Source organism: Crocodylus siamensis, chromosome 3 (genome assembly GCF_052110815.1).
Source record: "Crocodylus siamensis isolate JL-2025a chromosome 3, ASM5211081v1, whole genome shotgun sequence".
NCBI classification, from domain to species: domain Eukaryota; kingdom Metazoa; phylum Chordata; order Crocodylia; family Crocodylidae; genus Crocodylus; species Crocodylus siamensis.
The window spans coordinates 83948725-83975048 of record NC_143397.1 but is presented as its reverse complement, the minus strand read 5'-3'; the positions used below and the strand labels follow the sequence as shown (position 1 = coordinate 83975048).

The following is a 26324-nucleotide window of genomic DNA, read 5'->3' as shown; positions in this document are numbered from 1 at the left end:
GGGCTGGGGAAGGCGCGGGCCGTCCCTCCTCCAGCCCAGAGGGTGCCTGAGATGCTGGCGGGGGCCCGCGAGTGGTGCAAGGCGGGCGGGGCGCGGGAGATGGAGAGCCGCTGAGCTATCAAAAAAAAAAAAGATTCGCAGAGCATGAGGGGAGGGTGGGACCCGAGTGCAGCCCCCCGTGCCCAGCTGCACGGCCCCAGAGCGGGGGGCTTCTGGGCAGGGGCTGAGCTGGAGCCCGGGCGGGAGGGAGCTGCGAGCAGACGCTGCCCCCTTGCCAGCTCCTAGCAGGGGCACGCGGCTGCGGGCTGCGCTCTCCCTGCGCGCGCGCGGCTCCGCCGCCTATTGGCATCTCCTTGCAAGCCCCCCCCGCCCCCTTGTTGCTTTTGTCTTTTTTTTTTTTTGGCTGATTTGGTGGAGTTTCTGCCCCTCTCTGCGTCAGCCCCACGTAATCAACTCGCCGGCAGCGCCCGGGCTGGGGCTCGCAGCGCAGGAGCCCGGGCTGCTTTATTATCAGGCGGAGGGAGGAGACGGGGCGGGAAGCCGCCGGCCCCGAGCCCCCCTGGCAGGTAGGAGCAGCCGCCGCCGCCACCTGCCCCCGCCGCCGGGCTCTGCAGCATCCGCGGCGGCAGGTGCTGCGCGGGCGCGGGCGGTGCCTGGGGCCGGGGCCGGGGCCGGGGCCGGGCGCTGCTCCGCGCAGCCCATGTGAGGCCAGGCCCGATGCCGCGCTGAAGCTCCGCGCCCAGGGAAGAAGGGGCCCAGCCATGGGGCCGTGGCGGCGGCGGTGGCAGGGCCCCGGGCTGTGGGGCTTGTGCTGCCTGGTGCTGGGCTCCTGGCCGGGGCTGCTGGCTTGCCCCGCGTCCTGCCGCTGCAGCGCCTGGCGCATCTGGTGCGTGGAGCCCGCGCCGGGCATCGTGTCCTTCCCGCGGCTGGAGAGGAGCGCGGAGCGGGACAACATCAGCGACATGTGAGTAGCAGCCGGGGCGCGGGGCGCGGGCAGGGAAGGAGCCCCCGGGCCGGGCTGCCGGCGCGCGGCCCCGCTCCGCACGTCTGTCTACACCGCGGGGCAGCGGCCCCCGCTTCCCTGGGGCCGGGGCCGGGGCCGGGGCCGGGCGGGCAGCTCCGGGCGCCTCAGCGGAGACACCCGCTGTCCTTCTGGCTCGCTCGCGCCCGAGGCTGACGCTTTCCTTTCGGGATCGCTCAAGCCCCAGTTCTAACTATCATTAGCCCTAGGTATAGCTACATGTATTAGCCTTTATGTAGCGAAAATAGGAAAGAATAGAATAGAATAGAATAGAATAGAAACAATATAATATAATATATACATACATCTGTGTATATATTATATACACATACAGATAGATATAGAGTATGGATATAGTATGGAATATCCATGGATATGGATATGGAGTATGGAATATGGTATGGATATATATGGGTAGGGAATAGAACTATATATATCTGTGTATGTGTATGATCATATAGAAACACTTATATGTGTATATTTATTAGAAATTATATATATATCAGATACATATATGGCTAATATATTATATTTTATATATATTATATATATGGGTAAAACTAGTCTTTACTGCAGCCCTCTACACACACACACATACATGCACACACACACACACACACATATGTATAACATACATGTACACACACATATATACATACATGTACACAAATATAGATATATGTATATTTGCCTGTATGTATTTATATATATGGGGTGTGTGTGTGTATATATATATGCACACACATGCACATAGAGGCACACACACATTATATACATGCCCACACCCATATAAACAGGCACACTCATCTACATATATGTGCGCATGCCTGCATGCACACACACACACATGCATACACAAGAAAGAACAAGGAGATTTTGCTGAACACCGTGGAGATGATTTGGGAAGCGATCCGTCAAGCCGAGAAGTTCCCTGCACTGAAATGCACTTGCTCAATAAGAAACAATGCAAGAGTTGGAAGCCTAAAAGCCCAGCGTGATTTAATTTAGGGTTGACTTCCCAGAGATATCATTTCAAAGTCATTTAGATTATAAACCTTAATTGCCCCCGGCTACAATTTCCTGGGAATAAGTTGGATGATAAAGCCATACAGCCCATAGGTTGGTACTGATTTTAGTACATGACCAATGTGTAATAATACTAATACTAATACTAATACTAATAAATCCTTGACAGATTTTGCTAGGAGTAGGCAATTCATTAGCTATTACTTTATCCCTTTCTCTTACAAATTGTTGTAGATCTCTAAGTAATTAATACACACTGTCCATCTTTCTTGTAGACAGTACATGGAATGGGTGATTCTTTCCCCTTGCATCCACCCTTAATATGTTCTTCATCAAGCAGAACATGTTTGATGGGTATTTTCCTCAATCACAGTTTCCCATTTGGCTTTCTTTTTCTCATACAGAAGTAGAGAGAAAAGTATACTTGTTTCATCACTTGGTAATATGCATGGATGCTGTTTTTGCACTTGCTCCTTGTCTGTAAGGTAGCTTAGAAACACTGCAACATCAGTTCTATACATCAGTTCAGAATTGCTCATTTTCCCTTAGTTGTACATAACATGTATTTCCCTTGTAAATTCCCTCACCATTTATAAGGCTTTGACAAGTGTTCTACCTGAGCCATTATGTTGTTTGAATTGCTGTTAGCCAGACTGCAGATGACACTCAAGTAGTGGGGTCTGTATTTGTTTGTGGTCCAATCCTGCATTTTATACTCGGGCCATGTTTTCATTGAAGTCAGTGTATTTTGTCTGAGAGAGGCTGCAGAGTTAAAAGACTCTGAGTTTGGATCAAAGAATAGAAGTTAGAGATGGAAAAGACTGCTGTGGATGCCTTGCCTACCCGCTTCTTCTCTTTCCCCTTTCAAATGCCTTCCTGTTCCTGGATTGTTTCTTACAGTGTTTTTAATATATAACATACTTTTTTTTTTTGCCAAAAATTGCATAGAAACTTCATCATCCCCTTTCCCTTTTTAGAATGAAAAATCCCATGTTATTCACTATAACTTTTGATTTATTCTTGCCATTGGGCTTTGTGCTGCTCATTGTAGACCCTTTGCTGCATTTACCTATGTGTGTGCATGGCAGAGGGAAAGGCTGGTGGCATTTACTGTAGCTACTATTTGCAGGGCCTACATTGAATAGATCCTAGTATTTTTGTATTGACATGAGAGAATGGAGCACCATTTCTAGTCTGGTATGGCAAGGATCATTTCAGAGCTTATTCCACATTTTTCATAATATGAATTAAAAAATACACTTTATGCCATGCATTGCTGCTTGTTTTTTGCTGCTTTGCCTTCCTCCTTATTATCAAATAGCTTTAATTTAGAGGTGATGTCTGGTGACAGGCCAGAAGGAAAAAAATAATAAATGCAAACTTATTTTGCAAGATGGGCCAACCTAAAGCATGTTTTCTTGTGTTACATTTTGAAAGCTTCACATTTTTATTAGCTGATTTTTCTTTTCTGTATTTTTCATCAGTACCAGCCTTCTTGTTTTTCACTGCATCACCCTGTGGCATTACATTTTGTTGTGACTGGTGATGTAAAAATAACTTCAAATCACTCATTTTCCAGGAGACACTGTTGCAGATATTTAAAAATTAAAACAAAAAGCTAAACAGAAATAAAAAAATCATAACATAAAACATGAACAGGTCTTTAGTTAAAATATAAACATAAATTAGAAATTCAGACTACTTAGATTTCTTATTATTTCTACATGGGAATTCAACAAGCAATAAACATGTTACAAATTTGTCATAATATGGTACATTTAGATATTTCCATTTTTTTAATGCAAAACTTGCTATGTTTTAGTTAAGACAAGAAAATACTGGACTGTATGTAACACACGCACACACACGTTGTATAATATATAAACTTTTATTACTTAAGTTTCAGGTTGGATTCTCCGCCCACATATAGTAGAATTACTTTGGCATAATTCTGTTGGTTTCAGGGGATTTACATAAGTGTGAGAGGAGAATTTGGCCCTTAGTTTCTAGTAATGTCGGACACACTCTTTCTGAAAAAAACACCGAGGCCAAGGTTCATTGTTCACATTCAGCTTTCATGTGGGAAGCTCTTGGGCAAAATTCCCCTTGACTTGCATGGAATTTGGGCTGACCCAAGATCTTCTGCCCATTATATTACTGGGAATTTTGAATGCATAATGGCTACATGATCGGGCTCTTAAAGCAAAATTATCTTGGGTGAAATTCATCTCACCGCCAAATTGGTGGAAGACGGTGTGCTGGGATTATGAGGGTTAGGAAATGGGAAAGGAGAGAACCCATGGGTGAGGCAACCAAGTGCGGTAGGCTATAGGTTGACTCCAAATAATTAACTATTTTGGAAGGAGAATTTGGGTGCCAGATAGAGGAAAGGATTCAAGAGCTCTCAAAACACAGCCTGAAACATCTTCATAAATTGCCTAGACTATTTTATCCCATAAACAAGCAGCAGTTGTCTTATGGAGATGCATTTGTTTCTAATCTCATGCAGTCCCAGCTCCAAAGCCCATTGAAGTCAATGGAAAGAGTGCTATTAACTTTAATGCACTTTGAATCAGGCCCATAAGTCCCAGTTGAGGAGGCTTTATGCAGGGAGGTGTTTGAATGTCATCCTCATTGTTTTGAATGGTAATTTCTGTAGCACTTCCTCCTTAGTAATTTCTTCATATTTACTATATTCTTACAGCTAAAGGAAAAACTGAACCTCTGCCTATAATTCAATTTGATTTTACCTGGTACTTAGGGTAGTGCTGGAAGCATTCTGAAAATCACATGGCCATGCAAAGATTATTACAACATTACAGAGCAATTTAATTATTTCATACCATTGATGTTACAAATTAAACTAAACTTCAGAGTGAACTCCTAAATTAGAATAATGAAATCAGCCATTGTAGAGCTGCAGCTCACACTAAGAGATAAGGAGCAAAAGTAAGAGGGAGCAAAATGATCATTGATGCAAAATCCATACACAATAAGAATAAAGGAACAAAAATATTTCATTGCAAAGTCATCTGAGCTAAAATATGAATAGGATGTTAAAAGAGCCTGCTAGAAGGTCTCAGTTTTATAAAGTTTTCTAGTAATTCTTCTTTTTTAAAAAAATATGCAGTTAGTATATTGTGTGTGGTTGTTCATAGCTCTGGCTATCACAATATCTCCTCGCAGTACAATATATTGCTGCCCTAGTTTAGCAGCTCTAATGTCAAGTCATGTCTATTCAGGTGAACAAGGGTTAAAATTAATTGTTGTATTTAATAATGAGAAACTTGCCAGCAAAATAGTAGGTGACTTTTCAACACTTTCTCTGTAGAGTACGGAGAGAATTGTGTGTGTCATGTACATTAAAAAACCACACAGTAAATTTCTAAAGCAGTTGTATAAAGCACTCTCGAATTGGTAATAAATAAGACAAGCTGAGTAATTTATATACTAAATTATTAAATAAGTCTTGTGAGCTTGTGCTAAAAAAACTTGCTTAAACTCAATTCAGGTTTAGCACTGTTGATATTTTGTGTGTTTTTATGTGTTTCATATTTCTAGTAGCTCTTGTAGACTAAATATAATGTTAAGCTGTCTATAAGGATGCCCAAACATCTCCTTCTTCCTTGAAAAAACTATTGAGGCCCTGCAGGATGATATAGTTTGGCTGGAAATAAAGTTTATTTCTGATGCATTGGAATTGTGCAATAATAAGAAGTTTTTTTGTGACATAATGATAGCCCCTGACATCAGAAATCAAAAATCTATCCATGATTTCATAGTGAAAATCCTGCTTGTAATGATTTGGCATTTGTTTTTAAAATTCTATTACTTAAAAAATGGGCTTTTTCAAAAATCCGTTTGGCTACCTTTACCACTCAGAAAGTAAAGGGATATTAAGAGTTTAGGGCTTTTTTGTGAGAGTATCTTTTTTCTCTAACATAACCTTATGCTGTCCTTGTTTTAATCCTTGCATTTCCAAGCAATGAGGACAGGAAGGATTTCTGTTGGGAACTTGGTGAAGTTGCCCTTCAAGAGACTGTGATTACAAGGACTGAGTGTTTTCAAAAAGTACTGAATTTCTGAGCTCAGCATCCTACAGAAGTTACTCAGAACCAGTACTGTACCTAGACTCTTGGCGGCCCTGGGCAAACTTTTAGTATCGGGCCCCCCTTCTCCAGAGATAATGATAATAATAATTGGACAACGGAAAAAAAAATTACCATTTTCAGGCCCCCTTTCTGTCTGGGCCCTGGGCAACTGACCAGTTTGCCCATATCTGTATCCAGGTCTGCTCAGCACAGTGCGGGGCTGGGCTACAAATAATCATCTCTAATCCTATAAACCTTTAGTCACTCAATAGGTTTATGAAGTCAATGGAATTACTCAGTGATGTAAGACTTACTCCTATGAATAAGACTTTTTAGGATGAGTCCTAAATAGATTATTCTCAGTGGGCATGTCTGCATGTTTATTAATGCACCGTAATTACAGCGCATTAAGTTTAGAACCTGTAATAACTAACTTAATGTGTTGTAATTAGTACTACTGTGCATTAGCACAGATAAATGCTTTTTAAGTGACGCTTAATGCCCATTGGACTAATTTACTGCTCATTGGCATGGTACCTACCAGCCATGCTAATGCGCAGTAGAATCAGTCCAGTGGTCATTAATCATCTTGGGTAGATGTGCCCATTGTGCTCCAACATCCTTCCATTCCAAGGAGAAGAAATTCAGCCATGAATTTAAACAGTGGTTTCTTCACTAGAACAGTAACCCATTAGTACAGCACCCAATATGCAAAGGTTGATCTTTTTCCAGATTCTTCTCCCCCTTTTATTCTTTGTTATTTAAGGGAATAATATACTAACAAGGAATTTAGACCCCAAACTTGGGTCTTGGGAAGAAGAACTTTACCAAACCTAATAATACAATTTATGTTTTTGGTTTGACTTTTCTTTTTAAGATCAAAAGAGAACGCAGGTTTTGTTTGGATTTCTTTTTCCTTCTTCATTTTTTTCAGTGTAGCCATTGTAGCCACAGATAGAAACTTGAATATTAAGTGGCTAGTATATTTACAGAGTTCTAGCTCAAGTGAGTGCAAAAAGTAAGGAGCTGTAATAAATGCTAAAGAGCAAAACAAATAATTAAAATACCTTTCTGCTTAACTACTTTACTGATATTTGGTTTAATTATTCTGAAAACTGTATTTTGAAAAGTGAAATGTTCAGTATAATCTTTTATGAAGATGTGAAAAATAAAAATATATTGGTAGCCTGGTTTCAAGGTCACTAGCATCTGGAAACAGACTCTTATTTCTGCTTACCTTTTGTAAGCATTCAATCATCTTCCTACATTATGTAGACTCTGTGGTTTCCGAGGTGTGGTTTGTGGCCCACTCATAATCCATGAGGCTGTGGTAAATGATTTGTAGCTGATTCCTGGATTGTAACAGCTCCATCCTCTCCTCTTTTAGTTGAAAGTTGGATAAGTGTTCCTAAAGTCTGTGAAAAATTTTGAGGTTGAACAGTGGTTCGTTGGTCCAAAGAGTTTGTGAATTTGTTTGATGTGAAAACAAACAAACATCTCCAATGTAACTGGGCAAATTCTGTTTCTCAAAGCATTTTTTCAAATTTTAATGGGTTATGGTTTAATCATGGACAGATGAAATATGGAAGCAATGTACTGCTGGAGCCCCTGGGCCAGCGGGGACACCAGTGAACCAGGCACAAAAAGCGGGGGACCTGACCACTGCCAATCCCAGCTCTCCATGAAGCGCCCCAGCTTCCTAGAGTCCCCATCCTTGCCTGTGTCAGCCAGTAGCAGGCAGGCTCCTTCTTCCAGTGCCTGCTCCCAGCCAGTGGGGGACAAGGGGAGTGGGAAGGAAGGCAGCAGGGAGCAATCATAGAAAGAGGAAACCTCTGTGCTATCACTGTTGCACACCACTGAGCCTGATACCCTGTGCACTGCTGCCTACAGCTAGCACGGGGCAAGAGTGACTCTGGGGTTTCTCCTGCATCCGGGTCAGCAGGGACAACAGTGGTTGACACACTGGCAGTTGTAGCAGGAAGGGCCTGTGCCACCAGGCACTGTCACCCTCCCCTCCAGCTCTGTCCTGGGGCTCACAATTAATGGATGTGAAAGGAGGCATGCCACAAGTGCTGCCTTTTAAATATATATTTGAAAAATATCAGTAAAGATCAGCAACAGAAATAAAACTCTTTTAAATGCTTGCATTTCACCTAAACTGGGGTTGGTATCATTTCAGCTTCACCTGTTTTTTCTACCTGTTATCATGAAAGGATCATTTTCACACAGGGCAAGACATAAGTTTATGTGCTTTTTCTCTGTAAAAACCAGTAGAAACAAGGATTTTACAGAGATAAGTGAAAGCAGAATCCTAAATCCATCAGCCAGGCCCAAGGTGTAAGATACTTGTGAAACTATTCTGTTATAAAACAATCTATATACTGCAAGATACTAAGGACTCTGGCCCCCATCCAGCAAAGCACTTAAACACAGCCTTAACTTTAAGGACATGCACAGCCCCAAATTCTCATTAATGTCAATGACAAAAGTTCAATGGGATAAGCATTTATCCAGTGTACAGACCACAGAGCACATGAACAACCACATGCTGGCCCAATAGTGTGAGCTAAGAATAAAAAGAGGAAACTTAATCCTAAAGTTCCCTTTTTTGAGTTCAGAATCAAAGAAATATGATCAAGATTCCTGGGCTCATAATGTGGCTTATTCTTCAAGTCTTTTAAACCTTTTTTCTATTATCAGAAGACTATGCCTATAGGAACAACAGGAAATAAATTAAATTTAATAATGCATTGAATAATGGAAGGGATACTGTACAGATTGTTTTATTTATTTTCACTTTTGATTCAACTGGGGCTTGATTCAACATTCATTTTGATCCAACCTGTCATCAGTTGGAATGCTCCATTCATTTCAGTGGGCCTAGGATTTGGTTTTAAAAGCATGGTCTTTTCCTATTTATTTATAACTGCTACAGATTCTGAATTGCTGTAGAATACAGGGGACTTGGAGTGGGATTTAGGTCAAGTTTGTTGTGAAGTATGTAGGCTTTGGATAAAGTGAAGTGCAAGATCTTTCAAGCTTTTGCTAAGAATTAAAAGCTTGGAGGATTAGGATCGTACATTCTTATTTTTCTGAAAAGGTGTTTAGATTCAAAACTCCCCCTGACAAAACTTAAATACAATCAGATCTTTCATTATGGGTCTTGTTTCGCTAAGAATTCTTAAGAAATTGAGTGGATGCTGAAGTCCTTGAGTATTTTTTGTACCAATTCATTTGAATATTTCACTCTATAGAAAGAAGTGGCATATTGTGCCCCTTGAAAGAAAGCTTCTTCCTAGTTCCCTCATCACATTCTACTTTGTACTCACCCTCTCCTATACATTGAGGCAAAGCATCCTGTAAGATAGCAGTGTGACAGAATGCGGGCTTTGATGTGGCTCCTACTGAAGGAGCCTTCAGATCTCTGTGAAGAAAGAAAGAGTCAAAAATCTCTAACAGCAGAAGAGGGAGGGAGGAGAAAGCCAAGAAGGGCGGAAAAGGTGAATCCAGGCTGCTCCAGAATATTAATGTTTTCATAGAGCACACAGATGCTGCTGTAGCAAGAGGTGGGAGGGGCAAGTGGGGCGACTGCCCCAGGTCTCAAAGTGAAAGGGCACCAATAGGCACTGCCCAGCCAGGGTGGGGAATGGGACAGAGCTGTGAGCGGCTTGTTTTGGGGGGTCTGGAGAGGGTGGGGGGAGGGGGCGCTCCTGCTGCTGTGTGCACCCCTGGGAAAGCAGTGTGCAGGGTGAGGGCAGGCTGCCACTGTGGGCTTTGCCCTGGGCATCAAACTTCCTTGCCTTGGTACTGAGGGAGAAACTTGCAGCCTGTAGAAGGTAACAATGGCACTCCCCTGAGGTAGCGCTAAACCAGGGATGCCCAACATGTATACCACAGTTGAAATAGGCAGCCTCTGTGTGGCACGTGGCAGATCAAGGAGTGGGCAGGGAGCAGAAGCAGAGCAGCAGAGTGGGTAGGGAAAAGGGGATCAAGAGTGGCACTTGGGGAGGGCAAGAAGCTTGTGCCACATCTGCCAGAAAGGTTGGCTCACATTGTGCTAAACTATAATTTGCACTGTGACTGAATTGCATGGTAAAACTTCAGAGCAGTTTCTGCTATTAGATCTCTGCTTTGATTGATTACCTGTACACTAATTCCATGCAGATAAGAGACAGCTCCAGCAACTGTAAAACTGGCAGCATGATATAGCATACATTGTTCATTGTACTGCATTTCCTTCTGATGTATAATTAAAGAAATGATAGTGCATTAATCAAAGGTTCTCCATCAAAAAGAGGCCAGCAGGGCAGAAAAGGTGACATGGGAAAACCGCTGAGTTTTGCATGGGATGATCCATCAGCAGGATTGTGACTAGGGCTGGGCATATGCTTGATTTTTTTTTTGGTTTGATTGCCAAACTTGTGAAGGGTGGGGCTGGGGAAGGGGAAGCTTGTTTCAAGCTGATTTTTTTTTCTGTTTTTTGTTGTTGCTGAATCAATCCCAAATTTAATTTAGTCTTAGGTGAAATACTGCACTCAGTCAAAGGTAACATGTTTTGTCTTTGGGCAACTGTAAGAAATGCAGAATGGCTTCAGATTGCCTCTCTGCCCAATTCACAGCAGGGATTTGACCCAAGGTCTCCTACCTTTCGTGTTCTGTCTTAGTGACCAAGGTATAGAGTTGTTATGAGATGGGTTGCCTTAATCCCTCCAGCTAAAGCTCTTCCACTGCATGCAATAATTAAATATTCATTAAGTCAGAGGGTGAGTGGCTTGATATATCAGACTCAAAGTGATAGATCAAAGGGTCCTGTCCCTCACAGCTACCTTGACCTCAGGGCTCTTTATGGAAACCCCTGTTCTAAAACATCCTGGCTAAAAGGGAGGGGCACACCCAATGGCAGGGAGGGGCCATCACCAGGGAGGATTATACTGCAGTTGCTCGGGGATGCAGGGGGGCAGTCAGGAAGGCCAAGGCGGAGATGGAACTGGGACTAGATTCCTGGATCAAGGAGAACAAGAAGTCCTTTTTTAAATACACAGTGGGCAAAAAGAAGGTTCTGGGTAACATGGGGCCCCTGCAGGACACGTTAGGAAATTTGGTCGTCATACCAGACAACAAAGCTAACATATTTAATGATTTCTTTGTTTCCATTTTCCTGAGCATAGACCAGAAGAGCCACCCCCCTCTGGGCCCCTCTTAGACTCCAGGGGAAGTGCACCTAGGCCAAGGGTTAGTGAGGAACTAGTTAGGGAACTTCTGGAGGGACTGAATGTATTCAAATCAGCTGGTCTGGATGATCTCCACCCTAGAGTACTGAGGGAATTGGCTGAGGTCATTGCGGGACCCCTGGCACGGCTTTACGAGCACTCATGGTGCTCTGGTGTGGTGCCAGAGGACTGGAAGAGGGTCAGTGTGGTTCCCATCTTCAAAAAGGAGAGGAAGGAGGACCCGGGAAACTATAGGCAAGTTAGTCTTACCTCGATCCTGGGTAAGCTTTTTGAGAGAATTATTCTGGTGCATATCCACAAGGGGCCAGCAGGGGAGATTATGCTTAGGGGCAATCAACACGGGTTCATTAGTGGCAGGTCCTGTCAGACCAACCTGGTGGCCTTCTATGACCAGGTCACCAAATCCTTAGATGCAGGGGTAGCAGTGGTCATAGTCTTCCTGGACTTTTGGAAGGCCTTCGACACTGTCTCTCACCTCTCACTGTTCTCTTTAAGAAACTGGGGGACTGTGGTGTTGACACCTACACAGTCAAATGGGTTGCCAACTGGCTGGAGGGTCGCACCCAGAGAGTGGTGGTGGATGGGTCATTTTCAGCTTGTAGGGATGTGGGCAGTGGGGTCCCCCAGGGCTCGGTCCTCGGGCCTGCACTGTTCAACATCTTCGTCAGTGACTTGGGTGAGGGGGTAAATAGCACCCTGTTCAAATCTGCTGATGACACTAAGATGTGGGGGGATGTGGGCATGCTAGAAGGGAGGAATAGGCTGCAATTGGACCTAGACAGGTTACAGGGGTGAGCAGATGAGAATAGGATGGGATTCAACACCGACAAGCGCAAAGTGATGCACCTGGGGAGGAACAACCGACACCATACCTACAGGTTGGGGAACTCCCTTCTTGTCAGTACAGAGGCAGAAAAGGATCTTGGAGTCATCATTGATTCCAGGATGAACATGGGTGGGCAGCATGGGGATGAAGTCAGGAAGGCCAACCGCACCTTGTCATGCATCTACAGATGCATCTCGAGCAGGTCCAAGGAGGTGATATTCCCCCTCTGTGTGGCACTGAACAGGCCGCAGCTGGAGTACTGTGTCCAGTTCTGAGCGTCGCACTTCAGGAGGGATGTGGACAACATGGAGAGGGTCAGAGGAGGGCCACTCGCATAATCAGGGGGCAGCAGAGCAGGCCCTATGAGGAGAGGCTACGGGACCTGAACCTGTTCAGCCTCCACAAGAGAAGGCTGAGAGGGGATCTAGTGGCCTGTTACAAACTAGTCAGAGGGGACAAGCAGGCACTGGGGAAGTCCCTGTTCCCCCATGCACTACCAGGAGTGACCAGAAATAATGGCCACAAGCTGGCAGAGGGTAGATTTAAGCTAGCAATCAGGAGGCACTACTTCACTGTCAGGGCAGCTAGGATCTGGAACCAACTTCCAAGAGAAGTGGTGCTGCCTCCGACCCTGGGGGTCTTTAAAAGGAGGCTAGGCAAACACCTTGCTGGGGTTGTTTGACCCCAGTACTCTTTCCTGCCATGGCAGGGAGTCAAACTCGATGATCTGCTCAGATCCCTTCCGACCCTAGAAACTATGAAACTATGAAACTATCCTCTGGGACCAACTGTTCACGCCCTGGTCTATGCTAAGAAAATTGCAGCAGAGGAAATTTAGGTTGGAGATTAAGAAGAACTATGAGGGTTGTCAAGCTTTGGAACAGGTTACCTGAAACAGTGGTGGAATCTGGATCCCTGGAAATTTCAAAAGTAGGTTGGATAGACTCTTGGCTAGGGTGGTATAGTTAGGAACGATTCTGCCTTGAGCAGGGCTCTAGACGAGGTAACCTCTTGAGGTCCTATCCAGCCCTACTTACCTATAACCTTCTTTTATTCAAGATGGCTCTTTCTGATATTGAACCAACTTTTCAGTTACTGGTAATTAAAGTAGAGGCCAATCATTCTGTGAACCTAATGGGAAGACAAGAACAAAAAGTAACTGGCACTGCAACATATTTTAGGGCAAAGAAACTTTATACAAAGCTTCCTAGGCATTTAGCTTCACATCTGCTTTTGGAGGAAAGGATAATTTCTCTACCTCCTGCAAGGGTATCTGTTCCATCTATAGGGTATTTATGCCCACAGGCCCACAGAAATTACACATAAACCCAGTACAAGTGACCAGAAACCAGTTCAAATCTGTAACACAATAGAAGTTCAATGCATGTAAACTGCTTTCAAATTGGCTGAAACCTGTTTAAGATAAACCTGGATGGATGTAGTATCAGACTTCACTGATTTAAGTTAAATTAGTTTATGGAACTTCTGTCCCAGATCCCCTCCAGATTTAAATTAACTCACAGTCCTTCAACATCCCAGGATGCTTTTCACTTAGTCTACAAATCCCGCCTTGCAGGGTAGGCAGGCTAGCCTTGGCTCAAGCTGTCAGCTCCAGCAGAGTGGGGTGCTGTGCTCTAACACCATCCAGCTTCTGGCCTGGGCCACTGTAGGCATGTGGCTGCATTTCCAGAATCAAAAGTCAGTGTCTGTTCACTTGCTTATCGGTTCAATGTATACAGCCTAGACTAACCTGCGAAGACTGAATTGATTCAGTCTCAGGCTTTTTGCTGTCTGTACTCAGCCATAAAGGATAGTACTAACCCCTTAGAAGGGTGCTAACCCAGATGTATTCATTTCTGTAGCTGTGCTAGCCAGCTCTAAGGTCCACTGTGAAAGACGAGACAGAGCTTTAGGCATAGATGCAGACAGGAACTGTGCAGGAGCAACCAGGCAGGCTAGGTAGTGCAGTCAGACAGTCTGTATGCTCAGACAAGTCTCTGCTTATATAAGCCAGTGTGGGCAGAGGCCTTTTCCTGAAGTTCATGGACATGACTGAGCCAGGGCCCTGATTACCTCCAGCTGTGTCCTGTGTCTGGATTAGCTTCAGCAGAGCCTAGACTCATTACAAGTTTGAGGCCATTACTCCTGGTCCTGTCCCTCACAGCTACAGAGAAAAGTCTATCTCCATCCTCCTTATAATCCGCTTCTAGGTATTTGAAGACTAGTATCAAATTCCCATCAATCTTTTCTTCTCTGGACTAAATAATTGTAGTTCGTTCAGTTTTTCCTCATAAGTCATGTTTCAAAGACCTCTAATTATTTTTTGTTGCTCTCTGTTAGAAACTTTCCAATCAGTTCCCATCCTCCTTGAAATGTGGGGCCCAAAATTGGACACAGCCCTCACCAATGCCAAATAGAGCAGAAAAATCACTTTCCTTGACTTGCAGAAAACACTCCTATTAATACAATCCCATATGCTGTTGCCTTTTTTTGTAACAAGAGCACACTGTTGGCTCATATTCAGAGTTATGGTTCACTGTAACCCTCAGGTCCTTCTCTGCAGTACCACTTCCCGTACAATTATTCCCTAGTCTGTATTAGTATATTCAGTTATTCCACCCCAAATGAAGGACTTTACACTTGTCCTTGTTGAATTTCATCTGATTGCTTTTGAATCATGTCTCCAGTTTTTTCAGGTCATTCTGGATCCTGGCCTTACCCTGCAGAGTGTCTACAACTCCATCAAACTTAGTGTTAATGTTTGACAATGCTCTTCAGATTGCAATATTTGTTTATCCCCATGCTCTAGAGCAGTGGTTCTCAATTTTTTTATGCCAGGACCCTTTTGTAAACATCAATGGCCAGTCCCGACGCAGTGCCCTTCACTCTTGACTGACTGCCTCCCTGGCCTCAGCCCCCCCAGTGTGTGAGGCAGGGGTTGGGTGTGTGGGGTGGGGACAGGGAGGCCCCCAGGCAGCCCCTTGCAGGCTGGAACTCTGCCAACCTGCAAGGGAAGACCCACAGTTTCCAGTATTTTTCCCCTTTAAAGGAGAATCCATTTTTAAAGTTTGTTTGCGACCTTTTCATATAGCCTTGTGACCCACTTTTTGGTTGTGACCCACAAGTAAAGAAACGCTGCTCTAGAGTAAAGCCTACTGGGAGTGCTGTGCATACTTCCTGCATGCTCTGTGTGTCCTTTGGGTCTGTTTCTTTTGAGCCAGTGCATGCTGGTAACAGTAAAACACAGGAGTGTGGAGCAGTACATGGACACAAGCTATAACTTAGAAACTGTGGGGCATCTATTTCCTATGTCTGTGTATTCTTTCTATTTCTAGTAAGACATTTAGCCTGAAAGTCTTGCTCATCAAATTTACATTATATGGTACCAGCTGGGGAAAGTGTGCAAATGCTGGAAGACCAAGTGAGAGAAGTAGCGTTACAATGGCTGCTGTAGATTTTAGGCAACTGCAAGTAAACCCTCCATCAGACTTGAGAAGAGGGGAATGACTGGAAAGGCTTTAAACAGCAATGTAGACTGTAAGTGAAAGACACAATTTGACAAGGAGACAGAGTAAAACATTTCTCTGGTCTTAACAATGGCAGCTGTACAACAGCTATATGAACACAAGACTTTCCAGGATGGTGGCAATGAAAAGAATGACGAAAGATTTGTTGGAACAGTGAAATGTTTGAGGGTCGTTGTTCCTGGGGAAAAAACGTTATTTATCAAAGATATTTGAGATGAGAACACAGAATGAAAAGAAAACAATCTTAAAATTTAAACAGACTTAAAACTAAAGTCAGTCCTGCAAATATGGATAATTAAAAGGCTGTCTCATCAAAGACCAGATTGTTTCTTGATCCTAACAATAAAAGTCCATGAGTGGTTACCAAGGGAGATGGATCTGACACTAGAAAAGGCAATATGTATATGCCAAGCAGCGAAACAAACAGAAACACAAATAAAAGCCCCAGAGAAAGCCACAGAGCACATGACTCTTGAATGCCATAACTAAATCAATAAAATACAAGTTTACAAAAATGAAATTGGCTAAGGACAGAAACATCGAAAGCAGGAAACAATGCCAGTGATATGACAATCATTGTGAATATAAGAAATGCTCCACATACAGACAAATATGTAGAAACTGTAATGAGCCCAGACATGATGCCAAAATATGTAGAGAAAACAAGGAACTGCATATATTGAATACATAAAGGGCTTCTTCATGTGAAGAGAGAGCATTGTTTTTCAGCATAATAGAGGAGGCTGCAAATTCAAAAGATGGGCTTATTTAAATGTGCAAAAATCCACATACATGAAATACAAGGTAGACAGTGAGGTTTGCTAAATTTAAAAACAAAAATTAAAGATATATATAGATCTTTATATATAGGGAGTATGTGAAAGTGAAATAAGCATCTGAAAAATCTGATGGAGGAACATTTTCAGTGTTGGGAGCATCACATTGACACATGCATGGGGAAAAGGGGGAAAGAATTGTTTGTGGTAATATACAGAGAGGTAACCTATATTGAATTAGATGTGCTTGAAGTGCCTGGTATTATCAAGAGGTTGTAAAGGAAGAGAGAGACAACCTCCTATCTAGATTACATGTATTAATAAGCATCATGTAAAAATGTATTCACTCATGTACCTCAGTAACAAACAACAGGGGTTTACGAAACAGGCTGTATTCGATTCAGATTTGGATTTGGCCTGATTTGGGGGACAGCGATTTGATTCACTGATTCAGATCACTGTCCTGATTCGATTCCGCTGAATCCAAATCTGAAGATTTGATTCTGAATTGGAGAATCAGTGATTTGGCCATAGAGACAGCTTTATATGTTTTTTCTACATACCTCCAGGCACAGTTCATGAATGCTGAGATGGTGGGGTGGATGGACCGTCCATCAGGAGTGTGTGGGAGCCCCCTATGCGCTCAGCAGTGAACCCAGAAGTGGACCAGAAGTAGTTTTAATTCACTTCTGGGTCCACTGGGGAGCCTGCTGGGGGTCCCCCCACACTCCTCCCAGCTCAGCGATTGGCCGTGGGGGGACCCTAGATGCTACCCCCCAGACTCAGGAGGCACCAGTTGCCAAGCTGGGGGCAGTGGCAGGGGGTGGGGGGCAGCATGATCCCTGGCAGACCCAGAAGTGGACTGGAAGTGCTTCTGGTCCACTTCCAGTCTGTTGCCGAGTGCGCTGGGGAGCACGCTGCACTCCTGTGGGACACTCCATCTGCCCTGGCATTGCAGCATTCATGAGCTGCCTGGTACCTTGAGGTAAGTAGAAAAAACATTTAAAACTGTGTCTATGTCCAAATTGCCAAATCTTTCCAAATCTCTCTGAATTGATTCGGAGGGTTCCAATTCGATTCATAGAGATTAAAGGATGTCCTGATTCAATTCAGATTTAGAGATTCGGCCACCGAATCGGGCCGACTCTCCTCTGAATCAAATCAGTGACTAAAGCTTTGCACAGCCCTAACAAACAATATATAATTAAGAGAAGATGCAGAACCTGTGGTACATGTTACATAGACAATTCAACAGTTCTGAAAAAAGAAACTGGAGCAACTGTTGATGAGCTTTCACTGATCAAAAAGGAAAGCTCTTACAGGATACACAAACTGGGCTGCCCACAGTGATGAAAAGGAAAATATGGGAGATAATATCTGAAGGGCACCTTTAAATGACCGAATCCAAAAAGAGAGCAAGAAATTCGTAGTTTGGCAACAGCAGAGTAGTGACGCTGAATAAATGGTGAGCAAAGGTGAGCAAATATGGAACCTATCAGAAGGTGAGAGATGTCCACTGGAAAAAAAGGTGGCAGGTATTGAAAAACTTGTAGTTTCACAGGACCAAGTAGAAATTGATGTATTCAGACTGGAAAGGCATGTACACCAAATTGCAATGTACTACTTAGTAGTAAAGATGAGTGGGTGAGCAGGGCTTAAGTCCCAGGTACTACCAAAGGAAGGGGAGCAGAATGGAGTGCAAGTGCCCCATGCTCCCATCCCCTTCCTTCCTTTTCCCTTGCACATTCCTCTGATTCTAGCTCTGGTAGAGTGGATGCAGAGAAGTGACAGCAGCTCAGGAGCGCGCACGTGTGTTAGTGAGCAAGTGGCATTCTAGGTAATAAACTTTCTGCTGCTGGGGAAGAGGTCACCTTACCTTCTGCTGTCAAAAATTGGGGGGGGTTTGAGTGCTCAACATGCAGCTTGCACAAAAAATATGAGGTGACATATCTTTATATCAGCTGTGAACTCCAGCTGCTGTTCCTGTGCTATTGCTACTGCTCTGCCCTCCTTGCTGCTGGAGCCTCTGGAAGCAGAGCCAAAACCAGAGGTGCTGTAGAGAAGCTGCAGGGGAAGAGGGGTAGAGGGGCTGCCCAGGGCATAGTACTGGCCAGTAGGGCTGCACGAAGCTTCGGTCTCTGATTTGATTCAGTAGAGATTCCACCCAGTTCGGTGGCCAAATCTCCAAATCCAGATCGAATCATGAGACCCTTTAATCTCTCTGGATCGATTCGGAGAGATTTGGAAAGATTCGGTGATTCAGACATAGACACAGCTTTAAACATTTTTTCTACATACCTCAAGGTACCAGGTGGCTCATGAATGCTGCAATGCTGGGGCAGACGGAGCATCCCACAGGAGCGCGGGAGGGTGCTCCCTGACATGCTCAGCAGCAGTTCCGAATGTGGACCAGAAGTACTTTCTGTCCACTTCTGGGTCTGCCAGGGAATGCACTCCGCACCCTGTAGCTCGGCAACTGGTGCCTTCTGGGTCTGGGGGGACACCCGGGATTCCCCTGTGGCCAATTGCTGAGCTCGGTGTCTGTGCGTAGCCGAATTGTTGATTTTCTGAATCAGCATTTAATCTTCAGATTCGGATTCGGCTGAACTGAATCAGGGACAGTGATCCAAATCAAGAACTCAAAGCACTATCCCAGATTTGGGCTGAGTCTGAATCGAATAAGTCCTGTTTTGCAAAGCCCGACTGGCCTCTGACTTTCCTTATTTTCCAGAAGTATTCACTCTGAATGATACTATAGCTGCAACAGTTCTGAGGCATGTTAGATCTGAATGTGTACATCTCAGGCTTACTTCCAAGAACAGCAATAGCTAACAATAGGCTATAGTTCTGGAACAGTGTCCTGGACATGGTTAAAAATATCATCCCATTATACTATAGCTAATGGATTATCTGAATATAGAATGTGTATCATAAAGACTTTATCCAGAAAAAACAAATGGAAACAAAGAAAATTCATAATCAACACTGCTTCACTATAGAGCTGTTTTGCTGGAAAATACAAGGTTACCAGCTGACCTCTTCTCCAAATTATGTATAAACATTCTGTTACTAGCCATGAACACAGCTAAAGGATGACTAAGGAATTTGTGATAGTACAGGTAAGAGTAAGGAACTTTAAGCAGGTAAAGAACTATAGCAAAGGAACCAGGACATTTCCAAAGTTAAAAAAACCAAACAACTTGGTGAAATATGACAACTTTGGCACTGTTCCCTCAAAGCTACAGGAATCAAAGATTCACCCCCCTCATACTCTATCATCAGAGATTAGGGCAGAGTCTTAGGAAGGAATCCTAAGAAATTGTTCAAGATACCTTAGAACTTAGTAGAGATGAAGTAAAAGCAGACAACTCATGTTCAAAATTATTCACAAAATTGATCCTGTTATTGACATAGATTGAGGGACCTGTGGCAATTTGCAATGCAGTAGAATGGGAAGATAGCTTTAACATACTGAGACCATGTCTACATGAAAAATTTACTGTGCCTAGCAGCACTTTCCTCAAGCATTCTGTGCTGTCCATGCTTGCTGCTTGTTAAACCAAAAGCAATGGAATTACAGCCATGGAGCACCACTGCCTGCAAGCTAATTAGCTTGGGGCTAGGCTAGCTGGGTTTACCAAGCAGCCTGCAAAGATCTAGCCTGCAAGGATCACAGGTGTGACTACACTGCTTCTGGATAAGTGGCAGCTTCTGTAGATCAGCGTATGGTGCTTAAGGTCACTGTTTCAGGGCATAAGTTAACTATGTAGATATGGCGTAAGAGACTGAGACATACTGCAGTTGCATTGCAACTACTTGAAAGATTTTAAGTTATTGTATTAACTGTAATTTTTTAATTTAATGTAATATTGTTTTTGGTAGGATGTTCACAAGGAAGATTTGATCTGAAAAGGTAAATGCTTCAGGAAGTCCAGAGATGCCAAACTTCCTGCATGCTGTCTATATACCCCTGGGTGTGTTTCTTGTCACCTGCTACATACTGGTAAGGGTAATCAGAGGAGCTCAGTGCAATGGATGGACACAAGTGGCATCTAGGCAACAAGAGGAAATTTGTTCCCTGCTTCTGTGTATTATTTCAGTTCTTTATACAGGGTTTATTTTGAAAGAGTTTTGTTCCTCAAGGATATTTTCATCCATTTTGACTGTTGTATTTATTGACAGAGTTTCTGCAGCATGCCCTGGTCCCTCAAAGGGTACTTAAAACTATTTCCATTACTTTTTTACTTTAAAAACCTTTTTATTATGTGTTTGTCATACAATATGTGAAAAAGCATAAAACAGCAGAAGAACAAGGAGACGTGGCAGAAATGTTTCTTTACACATGGTTGACTGTGTAGTTTTGCAAATAGATTAGGCAGTGGATTTGCACAGGATAGTTTGGATAGGGATGGTCCTGCTTCAGGCAGGGGCTTGGACTAGACGACCTATGGAGGACCTTCCAACCCTACTTCTCTATGAGTCTATACGTTTAGGTGTCTCTATTACAAGGTAGTGTTGAAGGAATATTGTACCTTTGATGATCCAAGAAAATGTGAGAGGCAAGAATTTATGTGGTCCAGTACAAGATATTACCCACAAAACTTTGGCCCCTCCATTACAAGGTCCTTTTTTCTAGCAGCGTACTGAATTACGAGAGTTACCTTGCATATCTGTTCTCTGCCTTGCATATCTGTTCTCTGTCTATAACTGCCTTGCATATCTGTTCTCTGTCTATAGCGGTGGTTTTCAACCTTGATGTTTCACCCCTTGATAGACTCATGGCACTCCTTGGAAAATGGCAACTGTTAGTTTTCACATGTTTTTGTGCACAAAAAAATAATAGAGCAATTCTTTTGTTCCAAAGAACTCAAGACCGCAGCAGGTCAGGATGATTTTAACATTATGGATTCCTGTTTGAAGTCTCTGGGTTTATTTTGTGAATCATGTTTGCTCACCTAACAGTACTAATATTTTGTTGCACCCTTGAAAGGATCTCAAGGCACCTTGTGGTGAGGTTTCACCCTGGTTGAGAATCGCTGGTTTAAAGCAGTGGTTCTCAACCTCTTTTGTACCAGGATCCATTTGTAAATATTAATGACCAGTCCCGACCTGCTGCCCTCCACCCCCAGGCCTGAGCCCCCAGTGTCAGGGAGTGTGTGTGGGGCATGGGTGTGTGTGTGTATGGGTATGGAGGGCTCCAAGCAGCCCCTCAGAGCTCTGTCAGTCTGTAAGTGAAAAGCCACGGTCTCCCAGGTTTTTCTCCTTTAAAGGAGAATCAATTTTTAAAGTTTGTTCATGACCCTTTCATATATTCTTGCAACCTACTTTTGGGTTACAAACCATGGGTTGAAAAACACTGGTCTAGAGCAGTGGTTTTCAACTTTTTTTCATTTGCGTACCCTTACAAAATTTAAGTGGAGATGTGGACCCCTTTGACTCATAAGTGCAGGTATTCACATACTGAGCATAGTAATGTTTTGGTGGACTCCTTAGATGTAGTTTGTGGATCCCCAAGGATGTGACAGACTTGTGTGAAAAGTGATGATCTTTGTAAGCAGATAGTAATAGATTCCAAGGGTGCTGTGGCAAAACTGTCAAGGTTTACATTACAATTTAGGCACTGGGTTCTTATTTAGGGTTCTGTTTCTGGAGAGTTATTGAGGCTCAGCTTTAGCTTTGGGCAATGCAGAGAGGGAGGGAAAGGGTTCTGTAAAGTACAAACAGATTAGTTGATTCTTTTCAGTCTGTAAGTGGCTACCCACAATCCACTGCCTAAGCTTCTAAAATCAGAACTATATTAACATTCGAACTCCTTACCTGAGTGCTTTTTGTTAAATTATTTGTCCTGCAACAGCCTCACTTAGCAGAATTTTTTTTTTTAGAAATCCTGCTTCAAATATCTCCCTGGGTTTGTGTTTCTTTTTTTCCTCCCAGATTTAGACAGATGGAAACCCCCTTGCCTTACAAGGTCAAACAACCCTGTCCTGGCCAATTCCAAAATTTCATAAGCAGTTACAAAGAAAAGAGAACAAAACTGTTCAAGGTCAGGTAACCTTGTCCCTGAACAGGGGTTGGTAATTCAGGTATATAATTATGTATTTTCCAGTGCTCTGCTTCAGTTTTGTTACCATATCTAAAATGAGATTATAAATGTTTTAAAACCACATATTCCTTATTATAATTCTACTATTTATTTTTTGATTTAGAAATAATTATGACAGCATGTGTGATGATGCACAGTAAAATATTTTGAAATCCATTTATTTATTTCTTTGATTTAATTTAAATATGACAACATGCATGGTACTGAGGGATGATGCTTTGGACTTTAAAGTCCTTAAGGGCATGGGCACACAAACAATATACAGCAAGGTAAAGATTAATAGATTCATAGATTGTAAGGCCAGAAAGTACCTCAGAAGATCATTGGGTTCAGCCCCCTGCACCAAGCAGGAAATATAACTGGGGGTCAGGTGACACCAGCAAAGTGACTGTCCAGTCTCCTCTTGAAGATTTCCAGGGTAGGAGATTACATTACATCTGGAGGGAGCTTATTCCACAGTCTGGACAACTGGGCTGTAAAGAAGTTTTTCTTAATGTTGAACCTGAATCAGTCTTCCAGGAGTTTGTGGCTATTACTCCTGGTTTTCTCCTAGTGTGTCTTGGTGAACAGTTGCTCACTTAGCCCTTGACTTATTCCCCTAGTATAGTGGTAAACTGCTGCCAGGTCCCCTCTCATCCTTCTGTTCTTCAGGCTGAAGAGTCCCAGGTCCCTCATCCTTTCCTCATATGGCTTGCCTTTTAAAACTCTGATCATATGGGTAGCACTTCTTTGGACTCTCTCAAGCTTGTCCATGTCCTTGTTAAACTGTGGTGCCCAGAACTGGATGCAGTACTCCAGCTGCAGTCTCATCAATGCTGAGTAGAGAGGAATCACCTACTTGGTTTTGCTGGAGATGCATTGATTGATGTGTACCAGAGTATTATTTGCCCTGTTGGCTACAGCATTGCACTGCTGGCTCATACATACATTTCTCAATGTTGAATTTCATCAGGTTCCAATCCACCCAGCTTGCTACCTTGTCTAGGTCTGCCTGTAACTGTAGCCTATCTTTAAGCATGACCACACTTCCCATAACTTGGTGTCATCAGCAAACTTGGCCAGTGAGCTCTTCACCCCCACATCCAAACCGTTAATAAAGATGTTGAAAAGTACTGGACCGAAAACAAGATGGGGCTTGACTAAACACCAGCTATTTTGTGGTTAGTATTGTGTGTACATTCAGTGGTTGGTGCTCATTTAAGTGTGGGCACATGGGTATAACATAACTAGCATCTAGTTAAGTCACACCTTCCTTTACTTTGTGGTGAGTTGTTTGTGTGTTCCGCTGTGTAGAAATAAAAAATGCTGTGGAGAATCCAAAGGAAAGAGTAACTGAATACATATTGTTAACCTGATGAAGTGCATAATATTGCTTTATCAGCCCTAGTCTCATGGTGTAATAGTAGGGCAAAATAAAACATTTTGACAAACTGGCATTTGCCCCTGCATTATCAGGGCCTAGTTCCTGCATCTGATATTATGCAGGTAAATTTCTGTTGTCAGGAGGACAGTGCAAACTTCAGAGTTCATCCACAGAATGGGCTGCAGGCTTGGGTTTCTATCTCAGTGGTCATTCTGTTCCTGCTGTAACATGAAACTTTATACTTATATGATCCCCCTGTAAAGGAAAGTAGTATCATTAACCCCATTTTCTAGGTGCAACTATAGAGAAAGAGTAATGGTCCTGTATTACATATGGGAGTATTCCCACTAGAATCAATGGGATTACTTGCGTATTACATGGGAATTGTGCACATGAGTGCCAGTAGGATTGAGATGTAAGGAACTTATTCCAAGCCACCAAGGGAGCCTATGGCAGAGCCAAAAACTGAAGCCAGATTTCCTGAGTCCCAGTCCACTGTATGAGCCGCAATGACCTTTCTTTCCATTTAGCTTTCCTTGGTCAGATGATGCTATTTGAAAACCCTATTTAATTTTATTAATTTGAATCTCCTCTTCCATCTTTGTCCCACTGCCCCATATTTCTCTTAGTTAGTCCTGAGTGCAGGTTAATGATCAGGAAACAAAGTTTTTAATGGATTTTTTTAAAAAAAAAGTTAAATTGCTTAAGCTCATTTACAGATAACCATTAACAGCTTAAGACTGTACTCTCGCCAAAAGCATTGAAGAGAGTAAATCTGGGGTCAGATTCTGCTGTCAGTTTCCCACGTGTTTCTGAGACTATAATTGAGACTGCGGAGTTTAACAATATGGAGCCAAGTCCTGGAAATGAGTTCATCAGGCTGTGAACTCAGAATAATATTGATGGGGGTAAGGGGCAAATTCTTCGGCTGTATCCTCTGGAAGCTGCCAGTTCTCCCACAACTCATCAAGAGTTCTAGCATCTGCTTTTAATACTTCAATGCCTCTAACAGACCTCATTCTTTGCCAAAGTTTCAGATGCTGGTGGGGGGTAACTACCAATTCACCAGTTTTGTATAGGAGATGACTGAGAGTTTGCACAGGGTCATGACCTTCAAGCAGAGCTGGGGATGGAACCTAACACTCTAGCCAACACCAGTTTCTTCCTCTTTGTTACACACCCTTTCAGAGTATGTTGAATTAGGTGCTTTTGTAATCAACTCTGGCCCTCTATAGCAATGGTCAGCAACTTTTTCACATGGACCAGAATGATCCAGATCAGGTCTAAGGCAGGCTAGCACTAGGATGTAGCCTATATGCTGCTTCTGGTGCATCTCTCCACCTTCTGCCCACAGCACAGGCAAAGCCCTCAACACCTGGCTGCAGTACAGGCAAAGCGCTTTATCGCTGGAATGCTGCCAAAATGCCCTGGCTCTGTGGGCCATAGGTTGCTGACCCCTGCTCTAAAGCAGCTATACCGCATTTAGGGGATGTCTACATGGGACAACACAGAGAAGTATAGAGATAGCCAAACTAGTAAATCGCACATTTTAGGATGTCTGGCATGTTGGATAGCTCCAGGATCTCTTTATGGCACTGCAGAGTGTGGCGTAGTTATACCTTTAGAGCAGGGACGGCAATTATTTTGGCTGAAGGGCTGCTTAATGAGGTTTGGTGAGCTGTTGAGGGCCATGTGAGTTGCCCCAGCCCTGGTTGCCATCTTGGGATCGGAAGTACCGCCCCAACCTTTGCCACTGGAAGTCCTTCCTCTTGCCCCCAGAAGTATTCCTTTTGGGAACTGGGTCATTTTGGAACCAGAAAAAAAACAAATTGTATACTAAAAATCATAAAATTATTATAACATATTTTATTTAAAAAATATTATGGTTCTTATTTACATGTGTTTGCATAGTTTATACAGAAGTGATCGTAATATAGCTCAAAATAAAGTCTTACTTGTATATTGTGTGTGGGGTGTTGTTCCAGGGCTGGATGTGTGTGGGGGGCATGTGTGTGTGCTGTAGGGGGATGTGGTTGTGTGAGTAGGGCATGGTGTTTGTGGGGGGTATGATTATGTATGGGGGAGGGTACAGTTGTAGAGTTTGTGGTGGAGCCTGTGTTGGTATGGTGGGGTGTATGTGGGACACGCACATGTGCATGTGTGTGTGCCCTGGGGTGACAGCCCTCCCTAAGTGCAGTGCAAAGCAGACGGGCACACTCAGCCCTAGGGCTGTGGCTGCTGCTGGTGGGGGCTTGTAGCACCCATGGCTCTGGTTACTGGAGCCTCTGCTACGCCTTCTTTTAGTGACTGGGGATGCCTGGGCCCAGGTCTGCCACACTTCCTTCTCCTCCCAATCATTG

At 43.4% G+C, this 26324-nt stretch overlaps 1 protein-coding gene across 4 annotated transcripts in view; it reads left to right on the top strand.

Annotated features, from left to right (window-relative positions):
• The first annotated feature begins 121 nt into the window (after positions 1 to 121).
• The window catches only part of NTRK2 (neurotrophic receptor tyrosine kinase 2), a 324818-nt gene continuing 298615 nt past the window's right edge, over positions 122 to 26324 (top strand). For 2 of the 4 annotated variants that reach the window (XR_016441261.1, XM_090038642.1), the window contains exon 1: positions 126 to 964. Coding sequence is in view for 3 of the 4 variants with exons in the window: in XM_090038642.1 (XP_089894768.1) it covers positions 762 to 964 (203 nt within the window). In the remaining variant the exon portion in view is untranslated. Of the gene's footprint in view, positions 965 to 26324 lie in introns of all 4 variants that reach the window. The other 2 variants (XM_090038645.1, XM_090038644.1) reach the window with 2 other exon arrangements.